Source organism: Oryctolagus cuniculus, chromosome 7, assembly GCF_964237555.1.
Source record: "Oryctolagus cuniculus chromosome 7, mOryCun1.1, whole genome shotgun sequence".
NCBI lineage: Eukaryota > Metazoa > Chordata > Mammalia > Lagomorpha > Leporidae > Oryctolagus > Oryctolagus cuniculus.
In genome coordinates this window covers 142,576,762-142,600,920 of record NC_091438.1, presented here as the reverse complement: position 1 = coordinate 142,600,920, position 24,159 = coordinate 142,576,762, and the positions used below count along the sequence as shown (strand labels likewise).

General features: G+C 55.6%; 1 protein-coding gene and 1 pseudogene across 6 annotated transcripts in view; both read right to left on the bottom strand.

Annotated features, from left to right (window-relative positions):
• Positions 1-12,985: 12,985 nt before the first annotated feature.
• Positions 12,986-14,510, bottom strand: LOC108177739 (keratin, type I cytoskeletal 18 pseudogene; annotated as a pseudogene).
• A 5,044-nt stretch (positions 14,511-19,554) lies between these two features.
• Positions 19,555-24,159, bottom strand: part of SRSF4 (serine and arginine rich splicing factor 4) — a 29,810-nt gene continuing 25,205 nt past the window's right edge. For all 6 annotated transcript variants that reach the window (XM_051858058.2, XM_070078903.1, XM_051858056.2 and 3 more), the window contains 2 exons: positions 21,319-21,408; positions 19,555-21,086 (listed from right to left, as the gene is read on the bottom strand). In XM_051858058.2, the coding sequence (XP_051714018.2) occupies positions 20,213-21,086; positions 21,319-21,408 (964 nt within the window). In that variant the 3' untranslated portion in view covers positions 19,555-20,212. The remainder of the gene's footprint in view (positions 21,087-21,318; positions 21,409-24,159) is intronic.

Sequence of the window (24,159 nt, the reverse complement as noted above, 5' to 3'; positions counted from 1 at the left end):
GCGCTCGCCACGGACGAGGGGAGGAGGAGGAGGGCGCTGGGGGGCCTGCAGGGGGCGCGTGGCTCCCCGCGCGCGCCCCCGGAGGCAGGAATGTGGCGGGAGCCGGCTGGGGTCGGGCCGGCTGCCCAGTTTCCATGATGCGGGGGGCGGGCCCGGGGGGCGGGGGCGGCACGGGCCCCCTCCCACCCGCAGCCCGGCCGGGCCCCTCGGGGAGAATTTCCGGCCTGGGATTGATTACAGCCCGCCCCTCCCCCGACACTGGGACCCCCGGCTCGCGCGGCGGGCGGGGGAGGGGCGGTAATGAGACACGGCTGTGCTGGGGCGGGAGGCGCGAGGACATCGAGGGCCTGGGCGGGGCCGGGGCCGGGGCCGCGCGGTTCAGGCCTCGACTGCGCGGACACTGGGTGCGTCAGGGAGTCCGGGAGCCCTCTCCCCGCCCCCGGGATCCGGGAACCCTCGGGAGGAGCCAGGCCACCTCCGGGCCTCGGCTTCCCGGGCTTCATCCCTATGGGTCCCAGAGCGAGGCCAGGGTCCCCTTCGCGTCTCCGCGTGTCGAACTGGAAGCTCCTGAGGCCTGCGTCGCGGAGAGACCCCGCGCCCCTGCGCGGGGGAAGCCCCTGGGCTGCTGTCTCCTGCCACCCGCCCCTGTCTCCCGGGATCCGGGCGGCCTCCATCCGCTGCCCACCCCCTCCCTCACGACTTGCCCCTTCACCTCTGGGTTCGCTCAGCGCCCGCACCCAACCTCTGAGCCCTTCCCGGCTCCTCCCCGGGGATACCCGCCTTGGGGCCAGCGCCAGAACAGGCCCCCGGTCCTTAGGGCTCCATCTGCCCCCTGCTCCTGCCTGCTCTTAGGCTCCCTGGTCCTCCTGGCCCCTCGGATTGGGCCAGCATCCCAGCTTCAGTGCCAGCGACCCCACGCCTTGGTGGGACCCTGGTCAGTCCCTGTCCCTGCTCCTCCCCACTGCGGGGCCCCACCGTCCATTTTCGGGGACACCTGCAGCTTCTTCCTCTCCCCCTTCCGTCCAATCCACATCTTGGGGACCCTGCCCCTTGCATCTGGCATCAGCCGGTCCCCCCGTGGCCACTCTCTTGCCCCAGCTGTCATCTCTTCCTGTCCCGCAGAGAGCCACCGAGCGTTTCTTCCCTGAATCTGACCCGCTACTCCCTGCCTAAAACTCTCAGTAGCTCCCCAGGGTGGTCCAAGTACAGTGACAATCCCTTCTGGCCTCTACAAACCACCCTCGTGGGCTGCTGAACTTGTTTCTGTCCCCAGACGCGCTGTGCTGTGGCCCCCGGGGGTTGGCACCGTCCTGGGACAGAAACCCATTCACTGGTGCTCCCCTTGCCCGCTCCGACTCTCTTCAGATCTGAGCCTGCTCCCAGCTCCCAGACCCAGCCACCCCTCCTCGCCCTGGCCATTCTACACCCTGGAAGATGCCTGCAGATGCCTGGAAGGGACCTGAGGTGCCCGCGGCCCCTGGGAAGGGAGCAGCTGCCACCTGCTGCATGCACAGCCCTGCCCCAGGCCACAGAATTCACCTTCTCTCTTCCCCACGATAGGAACCCCGGGCTGGATTTCCTGCTCAAGCCCCGCTTCTCGTCTCGGGGTGTCCTAGGAGACACCCAGAAGGCACAGTGGATGCCAGTGTGGCCTCTGCACGCCCTGCCTTCAACTCCTGCCCAGAGAGGCCTCAACCTCAGCTGAGCCTTCAGAGCTGGGTTGGGGGGGGGGGTGAGGAGGGGGTGGCTGCTGGGCGGGGCTGGATTTGAGACCTCAGGGGAGTCACAGCGTTTCCCACAGGCCCCGCCTCTGTCCTGAGTCCTTCACCGGCAGGACTGGGTTGGATTCGCTGAGAAGCGGATCCGGAATCCCAGCCCCAGTGTCCCAGAAGTGAAGGCCCAGAGAGGGGCAGCAACTTGCTCAGGGTGACCCAGCCACAGGTCCCATCTGGGGCTCCTGTCCTCAGTGGTCCTGGACATGAGCCCCAAAGCCACCTCTTCCCACTGCACGGAAGCCCTGGGCAAGTGACTGTGCACTCCTTCCCCGACGTCCCGGAGCTGCTGGCACAGTCCCAGGGAGAGTGAGCTCCCCGTCACCAGTGTCTGAAGCCCAGAGGGGCGGGGAGGCAGAGCCTGGGTAACGCTGGGCAGGTCAAGGAAAGGAGACCGTCCCGGGGCGGGGCGAGGCCAGCCCCGGCCTGAGTCCCTAGGTGGAGGGATGACAGCCTCTCGTCCCGCTGCCCCTGCCTACCAGGCCCAGGGACCCAGGACTGGAGCGAGCAGGACCATCCTGGGAGGCGGGAGCAGCCCTCACCTGTCTCTCGCATGGGACCCTGGCTTCCACGAGGTCCAGGCTTGTGTGTGTCACACACTGGTCAGTGGCAGAGCCAGGGTCAGAACTAGGTTTTTCCTAAAAAAACAACAACAACAACAACAACAAAAAAAAAAAAAACAAAAAACAAAAAAACAAAAAAACCACGTATCTTTATTTTATTTGAAAGGCAGAGAGACAGAGAGAAAGAGGTCCCATTTGCTGATTCTCTCCATAAACACCCGCGACAGCTGAGCCGGGAAACCAAGCCAGGTCTCCCACGGTGGGGGGGGGGGGGGCAGTGATGCTACCACCTGAGGCTCTGCCTCCCTGGGTGTGCATCAGTGGGAAGCCCGACTGGACGCGGAGGCAGGACTCCAACAGAGGACACGGGTCTCTCAAGCTGTATCTTAGCAGCTGCCTTCCGAACCGGGCTCTGACCACGCCATTATCCTCTGCCCACCGCGCCATGACTGGGCAAGGCAGGGCGTCTCCTTCCCCCTCTACAAATGGGGACAATGAGGATTGCCCCCCACCCCGCCCCAGCCAGTCCACAGCAGACACAGCACACAGTGGGCTGCGGGTGCCTGGCCTGAAGCTGGCGCTCGGCTCTCCCTTCTCTCCCCTGTGAAACGCGGACCTGAGGCTGTTGATTGGGTCTCTTCGGCCACCTCCTCTGGGCTGCCAGTTAGGTTGTCGCCAAATAGCCTCAAGTGGGAGTGGCTCAAAGGAAAGCTTGTAACAAGGAAAGGAGGGAGAGTTGCCTAAGAAACCACCTCTGTGAAAGGCAGTTTGTCCCTACTTCTGTAGCAAGGGTTAGGGGAGGGTCCAGGATATAGGAAAGGGGGAGTGTGGGGCCGGGGTCGGCGCTGTGGCCTACTTAGTGGGCTATGCCTCCACCTGTGGTGCCGGCATCCCTCATGGGCGCCGGTTTGTGTCCTGGCTGCTGCACTTCCAGTCCAGCTCTGCTATGGCCTGGGAGAGCAGTGGAAGATGACCCAAGTGCTTGGGCCCCTGCACCCACATGGGAGACCTGGAGGAAGCTCCTGGTTCCTGCCTTCGGACTGGCTCAGCTCCGGCTGTTGCGCCATTTGGGGAGTGAACCAGAAGATGGAAGACCTCTCTCTCTCTCTGTCTCTCCCTCCCTCTGTCTGTAACTCTGCCTCTCAAATAAACAAATAAATCTTTCTTTAGAAAGGGGGTGGGGAAAGCCGGCGCTGTGGCTCAATAGGCTAATCCTCTGCCTTGCGGCGCCAGCACACTGGGTTCTAGTCCCGGTCAGGGCGCCGGATTCTGTCCCGGTTGCCCCTCTTCCAGGCCAGCTCTCTGCTGTGGCCCGGGAAGGCAGTGGAGGATGGCCCAAGTGCTTGGGCCCTGCACCCCATGGGAGACCAGGAGAAGCACCTGGCTCCTGCCTTCAGATCAGCGTGGTGCGCTGGCCGCAGTGGCCATTGGAGGGTGAACCAATGGCAAAAGGAAGACCTTTCTCTCTGTCTCTTTTTCTCACTGTCTCTCTTTCTCACTGTCCACTCTGCCTGTAAAAAAAAAGAAAAAAGAAAAAAGAAAGGGGGTGGGGAGCAGGAGCTGCATCTTGCTAGGTGTGCTCACACCTAGGTGCAGGTTGGCCTCCTGCAGCTTCCCTTGGTTGGCTGGTGGTCCGGCCCCTCCCAGCCCAATGTCCAATGTGCCTGAAAGCCTTCTGCAACTCTCTGAGCAGGGAACTGTGCAGACCTCAGGCTCTGACCTCTCCTAAATCCCACCCTCTAGGCTACACGGCGACTGCACCTCTCTGAGCCCAAGTCATCAGGCAACACGCCAGGTACCCACATGAGGGGCACCAAGAGCTCCCTGAGCCCTGCCCAGGGGTGCCCAATAGACCTCAGCTGCTGCTGGCTCCCTGATGTTACTCTGCTATGATCAGCTCTGATGTTCCACCCATCTCTGTCATCAGCTCAAGGCTCTTTCCCTGTCCAATCAGCTGTGGACTAGGGAGAGACAGGATCAGGAAGTCCAAAGGAGTCAGAGCTAGAAATGCAGACCCTCTCCAAAGCCAGGGAGATGGTAACAGCTCCCTGTGAGTGGGTGATGTCCTCACCAGGCCCCCAAATCGGGCTGCTGGCTGCAGGTGCAGCCGTGAGCGCCTGCGTGTGTCCCAGGAAGGAAGGCTGGAGGGTGCCTGTGAACTCTGCTGTGCCTCCTCCCCTTGGCATGCTCACAACTGGAACCACATGGCAAGCAAAATTGCAACCAGGGCTGGCGTTGTGGCGTAGCAGGTAAAGTCACAACCTGCAACACCAGTATCCCAAATTGAGTCTCCGCTGCTCCACTCTGATCCAGTTCCCTGAGGATGGCCTGGGAAAGGCAGTGGAGGATGGGCCAAGTTCTGGGACCCTTGGACCCATGTGGGAGACCTGGAAGAAGCTCCTGGCTCCCTGCTTCGGCCTGGCCCAGCCCTGACTGTTTTGGCCATCTAGGGGAAGTGAATCAATCAGCAGATGGAAGGTTTCTCTTGGTCTCTCCCTCTCTCTCTGTAACTCTTTCAAATAAATAATTATTAAAAAAAAAAAAAAAAGAAAAGAAAAGAAAAACCTGGGACTGGTGCTGTGACATCCCATTTGGTCGCTGGTTCAAGTCCCGGTTGCCCCTCTTCCAGGCCAGCTCTCTGCTGTGGCCCGGGAGGGCAGTGGAGGATGGCCCAAGTGCTTGGGCCCTGCACCTGCATGGGAGACCAGGAGGAGGCTCCTGGCTTTGGATCAGTGCAGCTCTGGCCGTCATTTGGGGAGTGAACCAATGGAATGAAGACTTCTCTCTCCCTGGCTCTACCTCTCTCTGTAACTCTTTCAAATGAATAAAATAAATTTTTTTTAAAAAAAGGAAAAACCTCAGTTGAGAAAACTGCATATTTTCGAGAATATCTGCATGCTTCCTCCCCCACTGAAAATGAGGCACACGGCCCATGGTGCACAGACGCAGTGCCGCCGAGGGGCTACAGTCAGCTCGCAGCGACCACCGGGAACCCTGACAGGAAACTGTGTGTGCCGTAGACCACCCCGGCGGAGGGGCTTGTCAGTGCTGCAAAGCCCGCTGGAGGTTCCCGGGTTCACACCTGGCCTGGTGCTGCTCCCCGGGCAGTGAGCACACCTGGCCCCAAAAGCACTTGTTCAAGTGATACTTGTTCAAGGATACTTGTTCGGTATCAGCAAATGGAATCATTAAGTTGCTAGCGCAGAATTTAAGAAGGGTCCCGCGGGCGGGGCTGGGGCTGGGGCTGGGGCAGCCGCCTCCCTTATCAGAGTGGTCCGCACTCTGGCTCCTGCCCCCGGCCTCCCGCTGTGGGCACCCCGAGCGGTAAGACCTGGCTTGAGTTCCCCAGGGTGGGTGAAGCGGGAGCGGGGGCGGGGGCGGGGGCGGGGGCGGTGCTGTCTGTGTGAGTACCTTTTTAAAGGCAGGGTAGCTCACTTGTCGGGTGGTCTGGGCTCTCTCCAGCCCTCCCCGTCAGGGTGCGTTGCCATCGCCCAGGTGTGCTCGCCCCTTGTCTCGTGGTTGAGAGGCTGAGGTTGGGGCTGCAAATCGACCGGAGAGAATGGGGCGGGGGCCCAAACGCGCAGAACTGGGTCACCTGGCTACACCTAGCTCCCAGGGAAGTGGGAGACAGCTGGGGGGTGGGGGTGGTCTCCGCAGCAGGAACCACGAGGACGTGGCGCCTCTGCCTGGGGAAGGATCACACACTGCTGCCGCCGCAGTGAACCCCGTGTCTCTGGGGGGTGGGACAGCAGAGGCCGGCGCTCCTGAGAATCCCCCAGGCCAGGTACCCCCCACCTCTGCCCAAGCCCGCGGCGGCGCCGGCCAGACACGCGGTGCTCAGAGAAGCCGGACGCCCCCTAGCGGCCAGGCTGGGCCCCGAGCGCGGCGCGGACGGGGCAGACAGGCGTGGGCCCTACCCGGCTCTCCGCCGTCACGTGCCCCCGGCTCTAGGCCTCGGGCCCCCTCCGGTATCTCCGGGACCTCACGGATGAGCTCCCTTGCAAACCGCCCACCGCCTTGGCTAAGCCCTGGGACTAGCCCCGCCAGCGCGTGGGGTGGAGGTAGAGCCGCATTGACCTGGCCTGAGCCAGGTGCTGTTCGAGCGGGGTCCCTTGTAATTCTCTTATTAGCCCAGTGAGGGCAGCACTAGCGCTATCCCTGTCCTACCTAGGCAAGGAAACCGAGGCGCAGACGCAGGCGCCTGAGTGAGAGCAAGGCGTGCGCCGGGACTGCCTGAGCCTGAGCCCAAATCCTGGCCCGGGGTGGCTTGCCCCGGCTTCTGCTGTCGCCCCCGCACCCCTAAGCTGGCAGAGCCTGGTGCCTAGCCTGGCATCCAGCCCACACCGGCCCAGGTTTGCAACCACGATTCCACCGTTGCAAAGGGGAAGGAGGCTTCCGGGAGCTCTCACTACAAACCCCTCTGCTCCCCTCACTCCAGGGCTGGGAGTGCAGCGAGCAGGGGACCGGGCCCGCTGCCGCCACACGAGCTTTGCTGGGCGTGCTACCCACAAGAGACCGTGGGCTCACCAGAGTCCCTCCCTCCCAGCTCAAAACTCTGGGGACCAGGAGGGGGACCTGAAGAGGCAGCCCCAGTGGAGGAGCAGGAGGGGCCCCGAGGCTGGTGGGAGCTGCCCTCCCTAACCAGCACCGTCTGTGAGCCAGGTCTGCAGTAAACCTTGCCTTCCCTGTCCGTGAGGTGCTGCTCCAAGGCTCTGGGGTGAAATGACACCCCGCCCCAGAATGGACAAGCCTGGGTGACAGCCCTTCTGCACACGGAAGTGGGGGATAAAGGCATAAAGGCACGAGTTGTCTTCAACACGCGTCACCAAAACCAAGTACCTGGGGCTGAACACTGTATCAAGCGGAGGCTGCCCGCTGCCCGTGGTGGGCGCCTGGGGGCCTGGTCTGGGCGGAGCCTCTGCTGCCGCTGACCGCTGACCGGGAGGGCGGCGCCACAGCAGGGGGCCAGTGCGGTGATTAACTTGCCTCTTGGGACACCCGCATCCCGTGTTGCCTGGTGCAAGGAAGGCCTGGCTTCCCTCGTTCCCGGCTCCAACTTCCTGCCAATGAGCACCCTGGGAGGCAGCAGGTGCTGGCTCAAGAACTTGGGTCTCTGTCACCCATGTGGTAGACCCAGTTGGAGTCCTAGGCTCCTGGCTTCAGGGTGGCCCTGCCCTGGCTGTTATAGGCATTTGGGGAGTGAACCAGCAAATGGAAGATCTTTATCGGGTGTGTGTGTCTGTCTGCTGCTCTGACTTGCAAATAAATGTAAACTTTAAAAACCTACTTGGAGGCTGATGCTGCGGCTCACTAGGCTAATCCTCTGCCTGCGGCACCAGCACACCGGGTTCTAGTCCCGGTCGGGTGCTGGATTCTGTCCCGGTGCTCCTCTTCCAGTCCAGCTCTCTGCTGTGGCCCAGGAAGGCAGTGGAGGATGGTCCAAGTGCTTGGGCCCTGCACTCCATGGGAGACCAGGAGAAGCACCTGGCTCCTGGCTTCGAATCAGTGCAGTGCGCCAGCCGTAGAGGCCATTTGGGGGGTGAACCAACGGAAGGAAGACCTTTCTCTCTCTCTCTAACTCTGCCTGTCAAAAAAAAAAAAAAAAAAAAAAAAAAAAAAAAAAAAAACCTACTTGGAAAAATCAGTGAAGGAATCTAGAGTCAGCTTTACCTGCAGCCCCAGGTGATTCTGTGGCCCACACATGCTCACTGATGTTGTGGCTGGGAGTAGATTCAGGAAGGGGGAGGGGCTTACACTGCAGACCACGTGGGTGTCCCGCCTGGATGGTTTCCATCTTCTGAGCCACTATAAAGAACGCCGGTATAAACCCCTCTGGACTCTAAACTTTCCCCCTGGAGTTGTCCCCTTGGGGTCGATGCCCAGGAGCGGGAGTGTTGGCCCCTGCCTGCCACGTCGCCCTCTGATCCTCTGGGTTCTGTGCCAGCAGTGTGGCAGCTCAAGGTTGCGATCACAGATCGCAGCCCACCTGCCCTGGGCTTCCCGACAGGTCCCAGGTATAAAGCAGAGCTGCTCTGATTTGCATTTCTTCAGGACCAGCCCAGGCTTCTTTCAGACTCTCTGAGAAGCACCCGGGGTGCCTGCAGAGTATGCAGTAAGATCAATATTTCATCTTACAGAAAAAAGGAATTTTGATTCCAGTGGGATCCGATTACATCTCCACTTGCCTTTTGGAAAAATATTTTCTTGTGAATATGATACCCCTTCAGGAAACTGCCTCAAAGCTGAAAATCAGCAATGTCTAGGAAGGCAAAGGCCCAGTGCGGCCCAAACCCGCCAGGTACGACACAGGTCACAGCCGGCCCCCAGGAGGGCCCGCGAGCCCCGGGCCAGGTGCTACCTCTTCCTCCTGTCCAAAGGTATATACTATTCTAATTTTTAAAATGTATTTATTTATTTGAAAGGCAGAGTGACAGGGAGGGAGATAGAGAGAGCTCTCCATCTGCTGGTTCACTCCCCAAGTGGCTGCAACAGTGGGGGCTGGGCCACGTGCTAGCTAGGAGCCCAGAACTCCATCTGGGTCTCCTGCACGATTGGCAGGGGCCCAAGCACTTGGACCACCATCACCCACTGACTTCCCAAGTCCATTAGCGGGGAGCTGGATGGGAAGTGGAGCAGCTGGGACCCAGAGTCAGCACCCCTGTGGGAGGCTGGAGTTGAGTTAGTATCATTTTTATTATTTATTGGAAAGGCAGAGAGACCGAGACAGAGCTCACCAACTGATTCATTCTCTAAATGCTTGCAACACCCTGGACTGGTCCGGGCCCAAGCCAGGAGCCCAGAACTAAAACCAGATCTCCCACATGGGTCAGCTGACCAGGTGAGCCGTCACCTGCTGCCTCTCAGGCGCATTAGCAGGGAGGGCTCAAGCTGGCGCCCCGATACGGGATGCAGGTGTCCCAGGAGGGCCTGACCCGCTGCACCACAACGCCTGCCTGTCTCGCTTCTTAGTTCTTCCATGTGTTTCAGGTCCCTGTAGTTTGCCCACTTCCATTGCTGTCTGGCAAGTGAACACAAGTACACAGCTCATCCATTCTATCGCAAAGCCGTCTGGGTGGTTCTGGATTGGGCTAAGCCTGTCCTGTGCGCGTGGGTGCCTGTCGCTGCCCACTTGCTGGAACCTCCGGACCAAGAGGTGCCAGTGCTGGGTTGGGGCCTCTTCTGCCCGCCTCGTGTTTCAGTGGTGAAACCAAACACAACCGCACGTGGATCCTGGGACACTGCCTCTGATAACCGGTGTTCCTGCACCGTGGGCGGGGATTCCTTTTAGCTTAATTCTTGCTAAGAAGCTGCAGCTTGGTGATGACAAGCTCCTTCCAACGTTGGTCTGTCTTTGAATCCTCCTGGGGACGCAGCTCAGTGGCTCGGCGTTCTGCAGTACCGACATCAGTGTTCAGCCTGCCCCCACCTGGGCTTCTAGCGGGGGCTCCCTCTTCATGTGGCTCCTTGTGGGGTGGGAGGAAGGCAAGTGCCTGGACCCTTTTTATTGAGCCTGAAGATCCCCCCCACACACACACCTCGGCAGCTCCCCGGACTCTGCCCAAGGCCTAACCGCTCAGCTGCTTCCTGGCCTTTGGGATGGCTTTGATCTCGCCCATGGCCCACACAAGTCCCCCAGTTTCCACGGAGACCAAAAAAGAGTCCCCTCCCACCAGGACACGAGGGTGGCTCTGGAGTTGGCATCAGGGAGCCCACAGATCCCTTTTTAATATCTTTGCTCCATTGAGGTCCTGGCTACACAGGACATCACAGTTCATCACAGAGGTGAGAACAGCATTGGCCAAGGACCACAGCCTCCACCATCTCATTTTGCACACATCATCCATTAATTTATGGGTTTTAAACAGTCCTCCTTTGGTGCATACAGGCTGTGGCTAAGTTTGCCATTTAGTATGGGAGTTGGGAAACTTTCTCTGTACAAAGTCTGCTCATAAATATTTAAACTTTTCGGGGCCAGTGCCATGGCCGAACGGGTTAAGCTGCCACCTGCAACACTGTCATCCCATATGGGTGCCAGTTTGATTCCTGGCTGCTCCACTTCCAATCCAGCTCCCTGCTAATGCACCTGGGAAAGCAGTGGAAGATGGGCCAAGTGCTTGGACCCCTGCTACTCCTGTGGGAGACCTGGAGAAGCTCTTGTTTTTGACCTGGTCCAACTCTGGCCGTTGCAAACATCTGGCGAGTGAACCAGCAGATGGAAGACCTCTCTCTCTCTCCGTCTCTCCCTCTTTTTGTCTCTGTAACTCTGCCTTTCAAATAAACAAATCTTTAAAAAAAATGTTTTAGGCCTTTCGGGCATTCAGTCCTGTTTCTGTAGCTTGCTCTGCTGGGGTAGACCACAGCTAGACCCGTGAGTGTGACGGGGCCCCACCGTGGACTCTGAGATTGTGCAAAACTTTCAGCTGGTATGAAATAGCCTTTCGCCTTTTTTCAACCATTTAAAAATGAAAAAACGACTCTCAGGTCAAGGGCCATAGAAAAACAAGCAGCCAGAGGTGGTGTTAGCCTAGGGCTTCAGGCACCCGCACCGTGTGCCACAGCCCCCCCGGGGGTTGGATTCCTGGCTCCAGTCCCCGCTCCAGCTTCCTGTCACTGCAGACCTTGGCGGGGAGCAGTGGGTTCCTGCCACCCACGGGGGAGGCCTGGACATACATCTTTGCTACTAGATAACTGCTCTTTGATGGAGAGCTAATGTCTACTTATAGAAATGCATTTTGAAAACACTTTCGCGGCAGTTTTGTATCTGTTTAAATTTTTATCAATAAAACATAGTTGTTTAGATGTTTTTTTGGGGGAACTCTACCTTTCAAACAAAATCTTTTTAACAAAAGAAATCCAGCGGACATCAGAAAAAGAAAACCCGAGAGACTTTCTAGGCTTCCAGCGAGCGGGCGGGGCGGAGTTCCCAGGTGTGCGCGCTCCACCCGCGGCCCCGCCCGGCCGCTAACACCTGCGAGGGGCGGGGCAGCTGTCCTGACTGACAGCTAATCCCGGGCGCTGTTCTACCCGCAGCCCGCGGGGCTCCCCAGCGCGCGGCAGCCCGGTCTCCCGCTCCCAGGCTCCGAAGCGCCATGCGTCCCGCCAAGCCTCCGAGCCGCCGATCTCCGAAGCGTCTGCCTAGTCTCGCCTTTTCCAGAATGTTCTAGCCGGAATCCAGCTTTTTTTCCCTACCGGCTGCTTCTCATTGAGCGGTGTGCACCGAGGTTTCCGCCGCGTCTGTTTTTGGGGGGGTGGGGGGGTGACGGCTCACTCTTACTGCTGGGTAACATTTCATTGTGCGGGTCTGTCATGGTTTAGCCGCTCATCCGTTGACCGACATCTGGGCTGCTTCCAAGTTGTGACGGTGTGGATAACGCTGCTATAAACATTCATGTGCGCGGAGACTTTTTCAACTCACCAGGACCAATGCTGTTCAATGCAGGCTTCCCAGGAAGGTGCTGACTCGGACTAGGCGCTTGCGCTGAACGCTACGGTCTGCACTGATACTGTTTGATCATGGTCAGTTACAGCGCGATCTGTAAACAACTGACCAATGAAGTCGACTCCGAACCTCACTTCTGTTTCCTATAGACGCTCTAAGAGGCTGCTGTGGTTCTGAGGGCTGCCTGATTCGTGTTTTTTTTTTTTTTTTTTTTCGCTCAAATGAACTACTATCATTGGTCTAAAAATTGTTATTCTTTAAAGATTAATTTTTAAGTTTATTTGAAAGGCAGAGGGACAGGGAGAGGGAGGGAGTGACAGAGATCTTCATCTGCTGGTTCATTCCCCAGGCGGCAGCAACAGCCGGGGCTGGGCCGGGCCGGAGCCAGGAATTCTTCGAGGTCTCCCTTGAAGGGTGACAGGGGCCCAAGTACTTGAGCCGTCTTCTACTGCTTTACCAGTGGAGTAGCCAGGACTTGAACCAGTGCTCAGATATGGGATGCTGGCATCGCAGGAGGCTGCTTGATCCATTGCACCAGGATGCCAGCCCCCTACGGACTTTTATTTGTAACAGATCTGGAGTAATTGGCAAGTTCCGGAGCAGGGACTCCAGCCACCCCTAGGGGCCCCGAGTGACCTGTGTCCTGGCTGCATCTGGGCTGTGGGTGGATTCCCACGTTTGATGTTTTGAGTCAGCTGCGTGTATCTGGGCAAGTTTGATCTGAACTGAGTTCAGTAGGAACAGGACTGGGTGCTATAGAGGGCCCTCAGGTGTTCAGCTGGCTCAGGCCAAAGCAAGCACCTCCACTGGGCGCAGCAGCCAGGTGAGGTGGCTGGGGGACAGGTGAGTGTGGGTGCACCTAGGCCCAGGGACTCCAGAGCGCCACCTCCTGAGCATCCCGCCAGGGCTACTTTGTGTGCGAGTGTGCAGCCTCGCGGTGGGTACCAAGTCGGAGTGCTGGCAGACCGCCCGTGGGATTTTTGGGGTTTGTGGTGGAAGCCTGCATCTGACAGAAAGCGGACTGGGCACAGGGTCTGGAACTGCTCCCTCTGGAACGCCAGCCAATTTCATGGGTCAGAATCCCCAGAACCTGGGCAGGTGTCTGGCCTGGTGGCTAGGACAGTTAGGATGCTCGCATGCCAGGTCCTGGCTCTGGCTCCTGCCTCCAGCTTCCTGTCTGTGCAGACCCCGGGAGGCAGTGGTGGCTGCTCAGGTCGCTGGGTTCCGGCCACCTACATGGGAGACACGGACTTGGCCAAGGTGGTGGATGCAGATGTTTGGTGAGTGGGCCAGTGGCCAGGGGCTCTCTAATAAATAAGTAAATAAAAATGAAATGTTATTGGGGGGGGGGGACACTTGAATGGGGCATTCCTGGAGAAATCTCCAGTAACAGAGATACCCATCTAAATTTTTTTTGATATCCAGTGGCCTCTGAACTTTTATTGGTCCCCTGCTCCCTGAAGGGTACCCTGTGGCGGTCCGTGGCAATTTCAGCCTCCACCTTGACCTTGATGTTCAGCAGGGCCTCCGACTCCTGGGTCTGGCACTGCCCCTCTGCCCAGGTCTGTGCCAGCTCTGCCTGCAGGTGCAGCAGCACTGTGCTGAGCTGCTCCATCTGCACAGCCTAGTGGACCTAGTCCCTCAGGACATTCTCCAAGGTGGCCTTCGGATCCCTCCTGGACACCGGGTGCATCTCCAAGGACTGGAATGCCCGCCTCAGCTCCGGGAGCGTCTCGGCGGTGCTGACTGTGGCAGATTGTGAGGTGACCAACGTGGCGCTCTCCGGGATCTGCCAGGACCAGTGCTTGGCCAGCTGCTCGTCCAGAAGTCTGCCATGGTTTTGCTGATGTCCTGAGATTTAGGGGCATCTGCCTCCACGGTCAGCCCAGAGCTGCCTCCTGGTGGTTCTCTTCATGAACTGCAGCTCCTCGAGAGCCTGGATTTCCGTCTCCAGCTACAGCCAGGGGACACTGGCGTCATCATTGACCTTGCGGAGCCCATAGCATGACCAGCTCCATCTCATACTGGACTCTATAAAGTAATCAGCAGTGAGATGGGCATTGCCCACAGGATTTGCAAAAACCCTGCACCCTCGGCCTTTCAATGGTCTCGAAGTAGCGCCCCCCTCTGACGTGGGGCCCCTGCTTCGCCAGGTGTTCCTGAGTCTTGCTCCCCAAGCTCCCCGTTGCGCCCAGGTCCGCCAGACAGCCATTCGGGCCTCACGTGACCTTCTGGCTCTGGATGCCCCCTGGAAGCTGGGGGGGCGGTGTCACGGAGATGCAGGTGCCTGCACAGATGCTGGCCACGCCACTGGGGGCTGGATGTGGTTAGCAGGGGGACCACACTGAGCCCAGGGACTGGTAGTTGGTGGGGTGGTGATGCACACGCTGTCTGGGGAAGAAGGGCGAGAGGCCAGGACTCAGGTGTGGGCCGATGATGGAATGACCAAAGGTAAACAGGGCAGTGCTCCCACAGCGGCACCGCCACTGTCCCTGGGATCCTTGGTGTTCTGAAAGGCTGAAAGGAGACACAGCATTTGGAATTTGAAATTGTCAGTTGCATTCCCTTGGCCCACGATCATTAGCTTTAACGGCTCAAAGACTGAAAGTTCTCCATCCTTAGAAATACAGATCTCCTCCTACCGGTCCTGGGTCCTGACAGGGCTGAACGCTGCAGGGCCTGCGCGCACCGTGCGGAGACAGTCTCGTCTGGGGAAGGAAGTTCTGCGTGGCCCATCACGCGGCGGCAGCCAGACCTCTCTCGACCTAGACCCTGGAGACTGGGTCTTCTGGAAGTGAAATCGGAGAAAGACGGCTCCTGAGTCCCCGCAGCAGGGTCCACCCCAGGGTCTTCTCGCACCACCTGCACTGCGCCAAAGCCTCGAAGGCTAGGATCACAGGTTTGGTCTCACAGCGCGAGCGGCCTCCCAGGCAAACGGAGCAGGGTTTTCCCGGAAGCAGATGGCATCCTCAGATGTGGACACTTTTCCCAGGATGTTGCAGTGAGACTTTGCATCCAACGAGGCTTCCGCCCTTATTGGTTCTTTGCTTAAGGGGACAGTGCTGTAACTGTAGCTTCACACCCGGTGACTTTCACGGAGACTTGATGAGGTGCTGGATCTATTGTGCTAACCTTGGGGCTTTCTTTGACCTAAGGGATGCTTTAGTCCCTTCAGTAGCAAACTAGAGGAATATGCTTGATGCGGCTGCTTGTTTGAATCGTGGGCACTTTGTAGAACTGCAACAGGCTGAATTCGAGTAAGGAGCAGCCGATCTGCCAGCTGACCAGGGAGAAGTCTTGCTAATATTTTTTGTTGCATGTGGATAAATACAGAGTATTGTGTAGACTTGTTTGCAAAAAACAAACAAACAAACAAACAAAAACACAACCCTACAGGCTGTTTGCTGAAAAGGAAGATTCCTCATCTTGTTCATTTTCATTTTTGAGAGATTTATTTGAAAGGCGGCCACTGGGGGGTGAACCAACGGAAAAAAGGAAGACCTTTCTCTCTGTCTCTCTCACTGTCCACTCTGCCTGTCAAAAAAAAAAAAAAAAAAAAAAAAAAAAAAAAAAGAAGAGAAGATCTCTCCACTTTGCCCTATCTGCTGGTTCACTCCTCAGATGGCCGCAGTGGCATGGGTTGGTTCAGGCCAAAACCAGGAGCCGGGAACTCCATCTGGGTCCCATGTCAGTGTCAAGGGCTCAAGAACTCGAGCCATCTTCTGCTTTCTCAGGCACATGAGCAGGGAGCTGGATCGGAACTGAAGCAGTCAGGACTAGAACCAGGGCTCTGATATGAGATGCCAACATTGCAGGCAACAGCTTAACCCACTGCACCACGATACCGGCCCTCACAATGCTGGTCCCTTGGCTCACTTTGAAAGCATTTTAGGGGCCAGCATTGTGGTGCAGGGGGTTAAGCCACTACCCGGGATGCTGGCATCCCATGAGGGTGTGCCCAGTTCAAGTCCTGACTGGGGCTTTAACCTGCTGTACCATAGCACTGCCTCCTCTTTGCCCTTAAAGAAGTTCTTATTTTATTCAAAAATTCATTCGTTCATTTATACATAAAGCAAAGTTACAGAAAAGGCGGGCGAGGCAGAGAGGGATCTTCCATCTCCTGGCCTACTCCTCAAATAGCTACAACAGTCAGGGCTGAAACCAGGAGCCTGGAGCTCCATCTGGGTCTCCCACACGGGAGGCACCTAAGCCATGTTCTGCTACTTTCCCGGGCACATGAGCAGGGAGCTGGATCGGAAGCCAAGCAGCTGAAACTTGAACCAATGTCCAGACATGGACATAACACTGTCCCTCAGCCTCATTTTTGATTATTCAATTCTGATTAATTTATTTCATGAGGATCCTAAGATACAAACCCAAATTCTTGTTTTTAATTAATCTTCCTAATAATTATAATCTCCCTGGTGTGCTGTATTTTCAGTCTTAACGTGTGTGTGTGTGTGTGTGTTATTTTTAAGATTTATTTATTTGAAAGGCAAAGAGTAACAGAAAGGGAGACAGATCTTCCATCTGCTGGTTTACTCCCCAATTGGCTGCAAAGTCAGGAACTCCATTGGGGTCTCCTGTGTGGCCACAGGGGCCCAAGTACTTGGACCATCTTCCGCTGCACTCCCAGGCACATTTGTAGGGAGCTGGAATGGAAGTGGAGCAGCCGAGATTGGAAACTGGTGCTACTATGGGATGCCGGGGCTGCAGGCGGCAGCTTACCCTGCTGTGCCACAATGCCCACCCCTTTTCAGTTTTTAATGTCTACGTGCAGCCATCTGCTGTCAATACATGTTCTTCAGCTATAACAGCAAGAACTCAGAACTAGGTGGTCAGCAAGACTCCAGTGCAACAATGGTATGTTCAGGGGCCGGTGCTGTGGCAGAGTTGGCTAAACCTCTGCCTGCAGCACCAGTATCCCATACGGGCAGTAGGTTAAAGAACTTGAGCCTGCATGAGCAGGGAGCTGGACTGGAAGCACAAAGTACCTGGAATTTAGAGCACGCACCCCAGTGTGGCCACCCTAAGCGGCAGCTTAACCTGCTGAGCCATGCTTGCCAATTATTTGGACTTTTCTTTTTAAAAGACTCATTTTATTTGAATGGTCAAGTGACAGAGGAACAAGTTATTCACCTGCTGGCTTACTCCTTAAAACCTTGCAATAGCTAAGTGTGGGCCAGGTCAAGGCTAGGAGTTAAGACTCCACCTGGGTCTTCCACGACGGCAGAAACCCAAGCGCTTGAGCCACTGCCTGCCTGCCAGGAGTCTAGATCCGAAGTAGGAAGTGGCCAGGGTTCAAACGGGCACCCTGATACGGGGTAAGGGCATCCCAAGCAGTGGCTCCACCCACTGTGCTGGGCCTATCCTTACTTTTTTCTTTGCTCAAATAAACTGCTACACTGGTCTGAGGCATCTTAACAAAACTAAGCAACCCCAGGATGGTGACTGTGTTCAGCTTTGCAGCAAACCATCTTCCCATTTGACTATACTTTATATTCTCATGAGGAATCCCATTGCTCCACCTCCCTTTCAGCGTTTGGCTGGTCAGTCTTTTGGATGTCAGCCATTGCAGTATGTGTACAGTGGTATCTCACTGTAGTCTGTTTGCAACTTGCTAAGCTCCCCGGCTAGTTATCTGCCATTTGTCTATTCTTGCTGAGGTGTCCATTCAGATCTTTTGCCCATTTTAAAGTTGTTTTAATGCTGAGTTTTAGGAATTCGTTGTGTATTTTACATACAAGTTTTTTAAATTTAATTGAAAGGCAGTTACAGACAGGGAGAAATCTTCCATCTGCTGGTTCATTCCACAAATGGCCACAACAGCCAGTGCTGGGCCAGATGGAAGGTAAGAACCAGGAACCTCCTCTGGGTCTCCCACATGGATGCTGGGCCCGAGCACTTGGGCCCTTCTCTGCTGCTCTCCAAGGCACACTGGCAGGGAGCTGGATGGGAAGTGGAACAGCCGGGACTTGAACAGGCACCCATGAGATGCTGGCATTCACATTTGGCAGCTTTGCCCACTATGCCACAATTAATGCTGGCCCCATGGGAGCTCTCAGCCATGTTTTGCACCCCCCCCCCCCCCCAGTCTGTGGCTTAACAGTACCTTTCAGAGCATAGTTTGTATTCTAATGAAATCCAACATCAATTTTTCTTTAATGGATCGTAATACAGGTACCTTATCTGAAGTCATGGCCAAACCCAAGGTCACTAAGGCTTTCTCCTTCACTGAGCCGTAGTTTTATACATTTATGACCCATTTTGAGTTCTGAGAGACTTTCCTGCATGTGGATTTTGTTGTCTCCACATCACTGGTTGAAGACTATTTTGCCTCTGATCCTTCGCCAAAATCAGCTGGCTCTATCTGTGTGGGTCTCAGTAGATGTTTCCACTTGCCCCTCGCAGATTTCTTTAGCCTCTTTTCATTCAGAATCTAATACAAATGGATTTAAACATTGCTGGAAAAAAGGCTGGGGATCCTTTCAGTGCACAACACGGGCTTTCCGAACCACCGTTCTTAAGGACCACCGAGCTAAGCTAACTGGATCAGCATCAATGCGCCTTAAACACTTAAGCAAGAACTTTCCAATGCTCATATTAAGTGATGACATTAAATTACACGAACAGAACCTTGTGTAGAATGAGTGAATAGGAACAGAGCTTAGAATGGAATTTGGAAAAGGAGATGCAGTTAATGTGGAATTAAGGTAAACTTTAAAATAAAATTTGTGTCTAAAAAATTCAACAGATCGTCCGAGGCAGCAGGCATTCTGACTGAGCGTCACATCATGATGGCACGACAGGCCCACGTAAGGGTCCGGAGGCTCTAGGGAGACGCTGTACCCGGGCTTGGATGCCCAGTCTGCTCCTGAAATGCCGCGTTCCCAGGCAGCACTGCCTCCCCGCGATCTGCCTGCTCCCAGTGCTGCCTCCTCATCCTGGGATCACCCCGTTCCCTGTCTTGCTTCTCCTCTCCTGCACCCACCTATCGCTGCCTTCGACGAGGGTGTCATCTGGCTTCCTGGGTGATCGGGGCTGCCCTGCGCCACTCCCTCACCGTCACGTAAGCCGACAGCTGCCTGCACCACAGGTGACGTTCTAACTCCTGTCTCTCCGTGTCCGCCTGGCTCTTGTGCTGACCACGGACCACATCTCAGAAGAGCGAGGAAGCACTCCGCTTTTGTACGCCCTGGGCGCCCGCAGTGTCGCCTCTGCAGGCGGACGCGCTAAAAACAGGGACAGCCCCGCGAGAACTCCTGGGCGGCTCAGGCCTGCTGCATGCAATGACGGCCTCTCCTCCGTTCCTCAAGGACGGAGAGCACGCGGCCGTCGCTGTGTCTCTGGGACCTCCTACGGAGCTAGGCCAAATGAGCAGGGCCAAGCGCCACAGGGAAACAGGTCCTCCAGAGCCTTCCTGACTCGGCCTTCAAAGACCTCTCATCCACACACGGTGAGCTCGCCACTGCGCTCGTGCCAAGTTCAGCCAGCAGCACGGGGAGTGCACGCTGTTCGTGAGGAACTCGGCAGCGATGCTCTGCTTCCAAAGCCGACTCCGTCCTCATCAGCCTGGAACTAAGTTTCCTACGACAGGAGGAATCATGCACTCCTGGGAAGCTTGCTTTCTCCTGCTTGGGTGCGAATCCTTTAGTTAAGTGTGGCTCCCTGCCGTGGGTGATTCCAAGGGGAAAACCAGCTAGCACACGTGAGCTCTATGCTGAGAAGAGAGTGCTAAAGATGTATCAGGAAATGCAACCTTGATTCAAGCACCATGGAATTTTGTCAAGCAAAAATAGTCTTTATTCAAATTTAATGGAAACAGGGGTCACTATACTTTGCAAGACGGGGAAAAATAAAATTAAAAAAAATTCTTTTTTCTTTTTTAATATAAAACAATATAATCACAATACCAGAATATGGAACTCTAGTTTATTTCCTATGGGTAACTGCAGGTATCAATTTTCCTCGACTGTGCTATTCACAACTTTGTTAAGTCCAAAAATATGAACTCAAAGTGGTAAGAAACTTAAGACTTAGCACTTTCACTAAATGGCATACATCAAAGGGCATCAATTCAAGGGCAAAAATGGTTGAACTCACCGTACCTACCTATGTCATCATCCAGCCTTAAAGCCGTCCAGGTACTGAGCTCCCTGTAGGAAAAGCCAGGCCTGAAAGCCAAGGCATTTTGGATATTCTACCGTGGGCCATGAGAAAAGGGGTTTCAGAGAGATTTTCTTTTCTTTCAGTCGAGCAGGAGGCCTGGCGCCAGGAGGCGTTACTGAGAGGAAGCACTTAGATTTAACAATTACAGACACACCATCAAGGGAGTTAAAAATGTACAGAGTGACGTGTTCTACTTCGATCACTTGTGCTACGGCTACCGAACATGTACAAAAGACTTCTCCGGCGGCTCCAGCTGCGGCCGTAACCAGTTAGGACCTGGATCTAGACCGTGAGGGTGATCTAGAAGCAGATCTGGACCGCGACTTGGATCGCGATCGGGTTTTCGACACGGACTTTGATCTGGAACGTGATTCTGATGGAAGGTTTGGTTTCGATTTGGAATTGGATCTTGACCTGGACCGGCTCTCCTGCTTGGGGCCGGCATCCTCGCTCTCCCCTCGGCCTTCCCGCTGGCCAGACTCGGACTTGGCATGTTCCCGCTCCTTTGACCGCGAGCGGGATGGCGACCTGGACTGGGAGCGGTCGGTGTCTTCCTTCTTCTTCTTCTTGCTGCTGCTCGTCTTGCTGTCCCGCTTGCTGCTGCGTTTTCTGCTCCTTTCGCTCTTGCTGCGACTGCGACTGCGACTGCGACTGCGACTACGACTACGGCTACGACTACGGCTGCGGCTGCGGCTGCGACTACGGCTTTCCTCCCTGCTTCTCTTCCGCCCCTTCCTCTTGTCCTTGCTTTTGCTGCGGCTCCGGCTGCGGCTCCGGCTGCCCCCTTTGCTCCGGCTGCGGCTCCTGCTCTTGGGGTCGTTCTTCTCCTGGCTCCGGCTGGGCTCCGGGCTGCCACTCCTGCGCTTCTCCTCCTCCGCGGCCCTCTCTGGGCTCCTGCTGCGGCTCTTGCTCTTGCTCTTATGCCGACTGGGACTCCGGCTCTTGGACTTCCCGGCGCTGGCATTGTTCTGCGCCTTCTCTTCCGCGTGGTCTTTGCTCTTGCTGCGGCTCTGGCCGGCGCTGCGGCTGCGGCTGCGGCTGCGGCTCTTGTCATCCTTGCTGGGGCTCCGGCTTTTCTCCTTCTTGCTCCGGCTGCGGCTCTGGCTGCGGCTGCGGCTCTTGCTCCGGGAGCGGGAGCCTGACCTGTGGAGACACGGCAGGTTGCTGAGCCACCTGAGACCAGGCTTCGTGTTAAGGACGAGCACATCCAGCAGTATGATGCATGCTGGCAGTGGCCAGGGACTGGGTTCTGAACCCCAATTCCCTCCTGGGGCTGGAGGGGCTGGCCCGAGGGCTGTGCATATGATCAAAATCCAAGTGAGACGTGCCACAGGAGTTTCCTGCTGACCGCCTCCACACATCCAGCTGGACCTACCTGGATCGGGATCGACTCTTAGAATGACTGCTTTTGCTGCTGCCACTTCGGCTTCTGCTCTTCCGAGAATGTCTGCTTCGAGAGCGAGACCTAGGAGAACAGACACACTGTCAATGCTTGCTGCAAAAAGCTGGTTGATTTGAGCTGGCCCCTGAAGCCCTCCCTCCCTCCACCTGCTCCTCTCATTGGGTTCCTTCCTGCCGTCACTGTACCAGGCGCCACTGCTATTTACTGGGTTCCTTAACCAGAAACCAGAGCCACCTTCCACTGCTTCCCCTCACCCCTCAGATCCTGATGGTCCTGCTCTCGCCCTTCTCTCTCTGCTGCCAGCTCCCTGGGTGAGCCACTACCATCGCGTTCCTGGCACCACAAGAGCCTCCCAAAAGCACGGGCTCTGACCTCACTGTGACCCGAGGGCTGTTATACTTAGAAGCCCAGGTTGTGGACTCATCGTTTCAGGGTCTTCTGGGGAAATGGCTGATTCAGGTGGAGGGCAATAATGCACAGATGGGTCTAGACCACCTCATCACATCACAAATAAGAAAACTCTGGGGCCCTGTGTAGGACGCTTGCCAACAACATTCAGCCCGCACCTTACACCTCTCCAGACTTGCACAGGTTACAAGAAGTTCGGGAGATAAAGCATTAGTTCAATGATACCAAGAGGAAACAGATAAAAGAAGAAAGTGTGACAGTATTCAACACTGGAGTGGGTGTCGGGTTTGGCAGCTACACTGCTGCTTGGGACACCTGCCCCCATTTCAGAGTGCCTGACTCCAGGTCCAGCTCCATTTCTGATTCCAGTTTCCTGCTAATGCACACTCTGGGAGGCTGCAGGTGACAACTCAAGTAATTGGGTCTCTGCCACTGCCACCTACATGGGAGACCTGGGTATTGCAAGTATTGGGGGAGTGAACCAGAGGATAGGAGATCTCAGTCTCTCTACCTTTTAAATTAATTTTAAAAATCCTAAGAAAGGGGTAGGTGTTTGGGCTGTTAGTTAAGACAGTCACATGCCATCCTGGAGCATCTGGGTTCAATCCTGGCTGCAACTCCTCAGCCCAGCTTCCTTCCTGCTAACGCACACCTCAGGAGGCAGCGGGTGACAGCCCCAGCAGTTGAGTCTCCGCCACCCACACAGGTGATCCAGACTGAGTTCCTAGCTCCCAGCTTCTGCTGGCTTTTTGCAGGCACTGAGGAGCTCTGTTTGGTCTCTGTCTCTGCCTCTTGAAAACAAACTAACGCTCCTCCCCAGCAGAGAAACATAAATGTCACAGGGTCGAAAAGAGAGTGGGACTGCTCCAGACTGGAGACCTAAAAACTCTGCACAGCACGTAACTGGCCTGGATTACCCACTGAAGGGCTGGCGTTGGTGCAGCAGATCAAGCTGCCACCTGGCGCTCCAGCGCCCCATAGTGGAATGCGGCTTCCAGCCCTGGCTGCTCCTCTTCCAACACGACTTCTCGCTAATGCGCCTGAAAGCAGTGGAAGATGGCCCAAATACTGGGCCCCTGCTTCCCATGAGATATCTGGGTGGAGTTCTTGGTTCCTGGCTTCAGCCTGACCCAGCGCCAGCCGCTGTGGCCATTTGGGGAGATTGCTGGCTGTCACTCTGCTTTTCAAATAAATAAATCTTACAAAACAAAACAAAACAAAACACATGGGGCAACTGAGGAACTCTGGATATGGCCTGGATATTGGGTGACTAATGGAATCTTGTACTGTTAATGCTATTAGGTGACAATATAGAACTGTGGTTATTGACATTTTAGGGCACATATGCTAAAGTATTTATTGGTAAAGTGTCATAATTTCTATGACTCGCTTTCAAATATTACGGCAAAATAAATGTACAGCATATTTGTGTGTGTGTGTAAATATATACATACATGAATACAGAGAGGGGGGAAGAAAAGGTGGCAAAATGCTTTAGTCAGGAGAGCACACAGGTATTCACAAACCATTCCTTCACCTTGTATGTTTCAAAATAAAAGGAAAAGGGAAACAGTAAAAACAAAAATGACACTGAAGACACAGGAGCCAGCTGAAGGGATGCCCAATGACCAAATCTGCACAAGGCAAATGATGACCAACAGACGAACTACAAATGTATAAGCATCCAAGGATTCATTCATACTGATACCAAGCAACCACGCTTGTCACCATCTTTGGAGGTTCCCAGGGGGCATCTAACACTCTGCAAGTTGGTGAAGTTGGGCTGGCTCCTGGCCTGAATGCAAAGTTTCTTTTTTTTTTTTTTTTTTAAGATTTTATTTGTTATTTGAAAAGAGGGGAGAGAGAGAAAGAACATAAGAGAGAGAGAGAGAGAGAGAGAGAGAGAGATTGATTGATTGACTTCCTGCTGGTTCACTACCCAAATGGCCAGGGCCGGGCCAGACCAAAGTCAGGACTCAGAACTCCATCTGGGTCTCCTAGGTGGGTAGCAGGGGCCCGCGCAGTCTGCTGCTTTCTGAGGCATCGGCAGGGCGCTGCATGGGAAGGGAAGCAGTACAGGCTCTGATGTGGGTGCTGCTGATACAATACCAGCCCTGCACTGAGCCAGCTCCAACATTCCAAGGCGGACGTGCAGACACGGTATGTGAAGTGGTCAACAGGAGGTACGAGTTCTACCAATGAAGTCTTGATACATAAAATGCTGCCACTTCTCTGAAGTCTCAAGATCTAACTATGCTCACAGGAAACACAGGGGCAGGGTACGGGAATGTGCTCAACTCTTACCACAAGGGTGTCCTCAGCAAGCTAAACCTGGGCAATCTTTACAACAGACGACCCTGTCTCTTTGATAATTAAATGTATGGCAAATAAAAAGCCTGATAGATA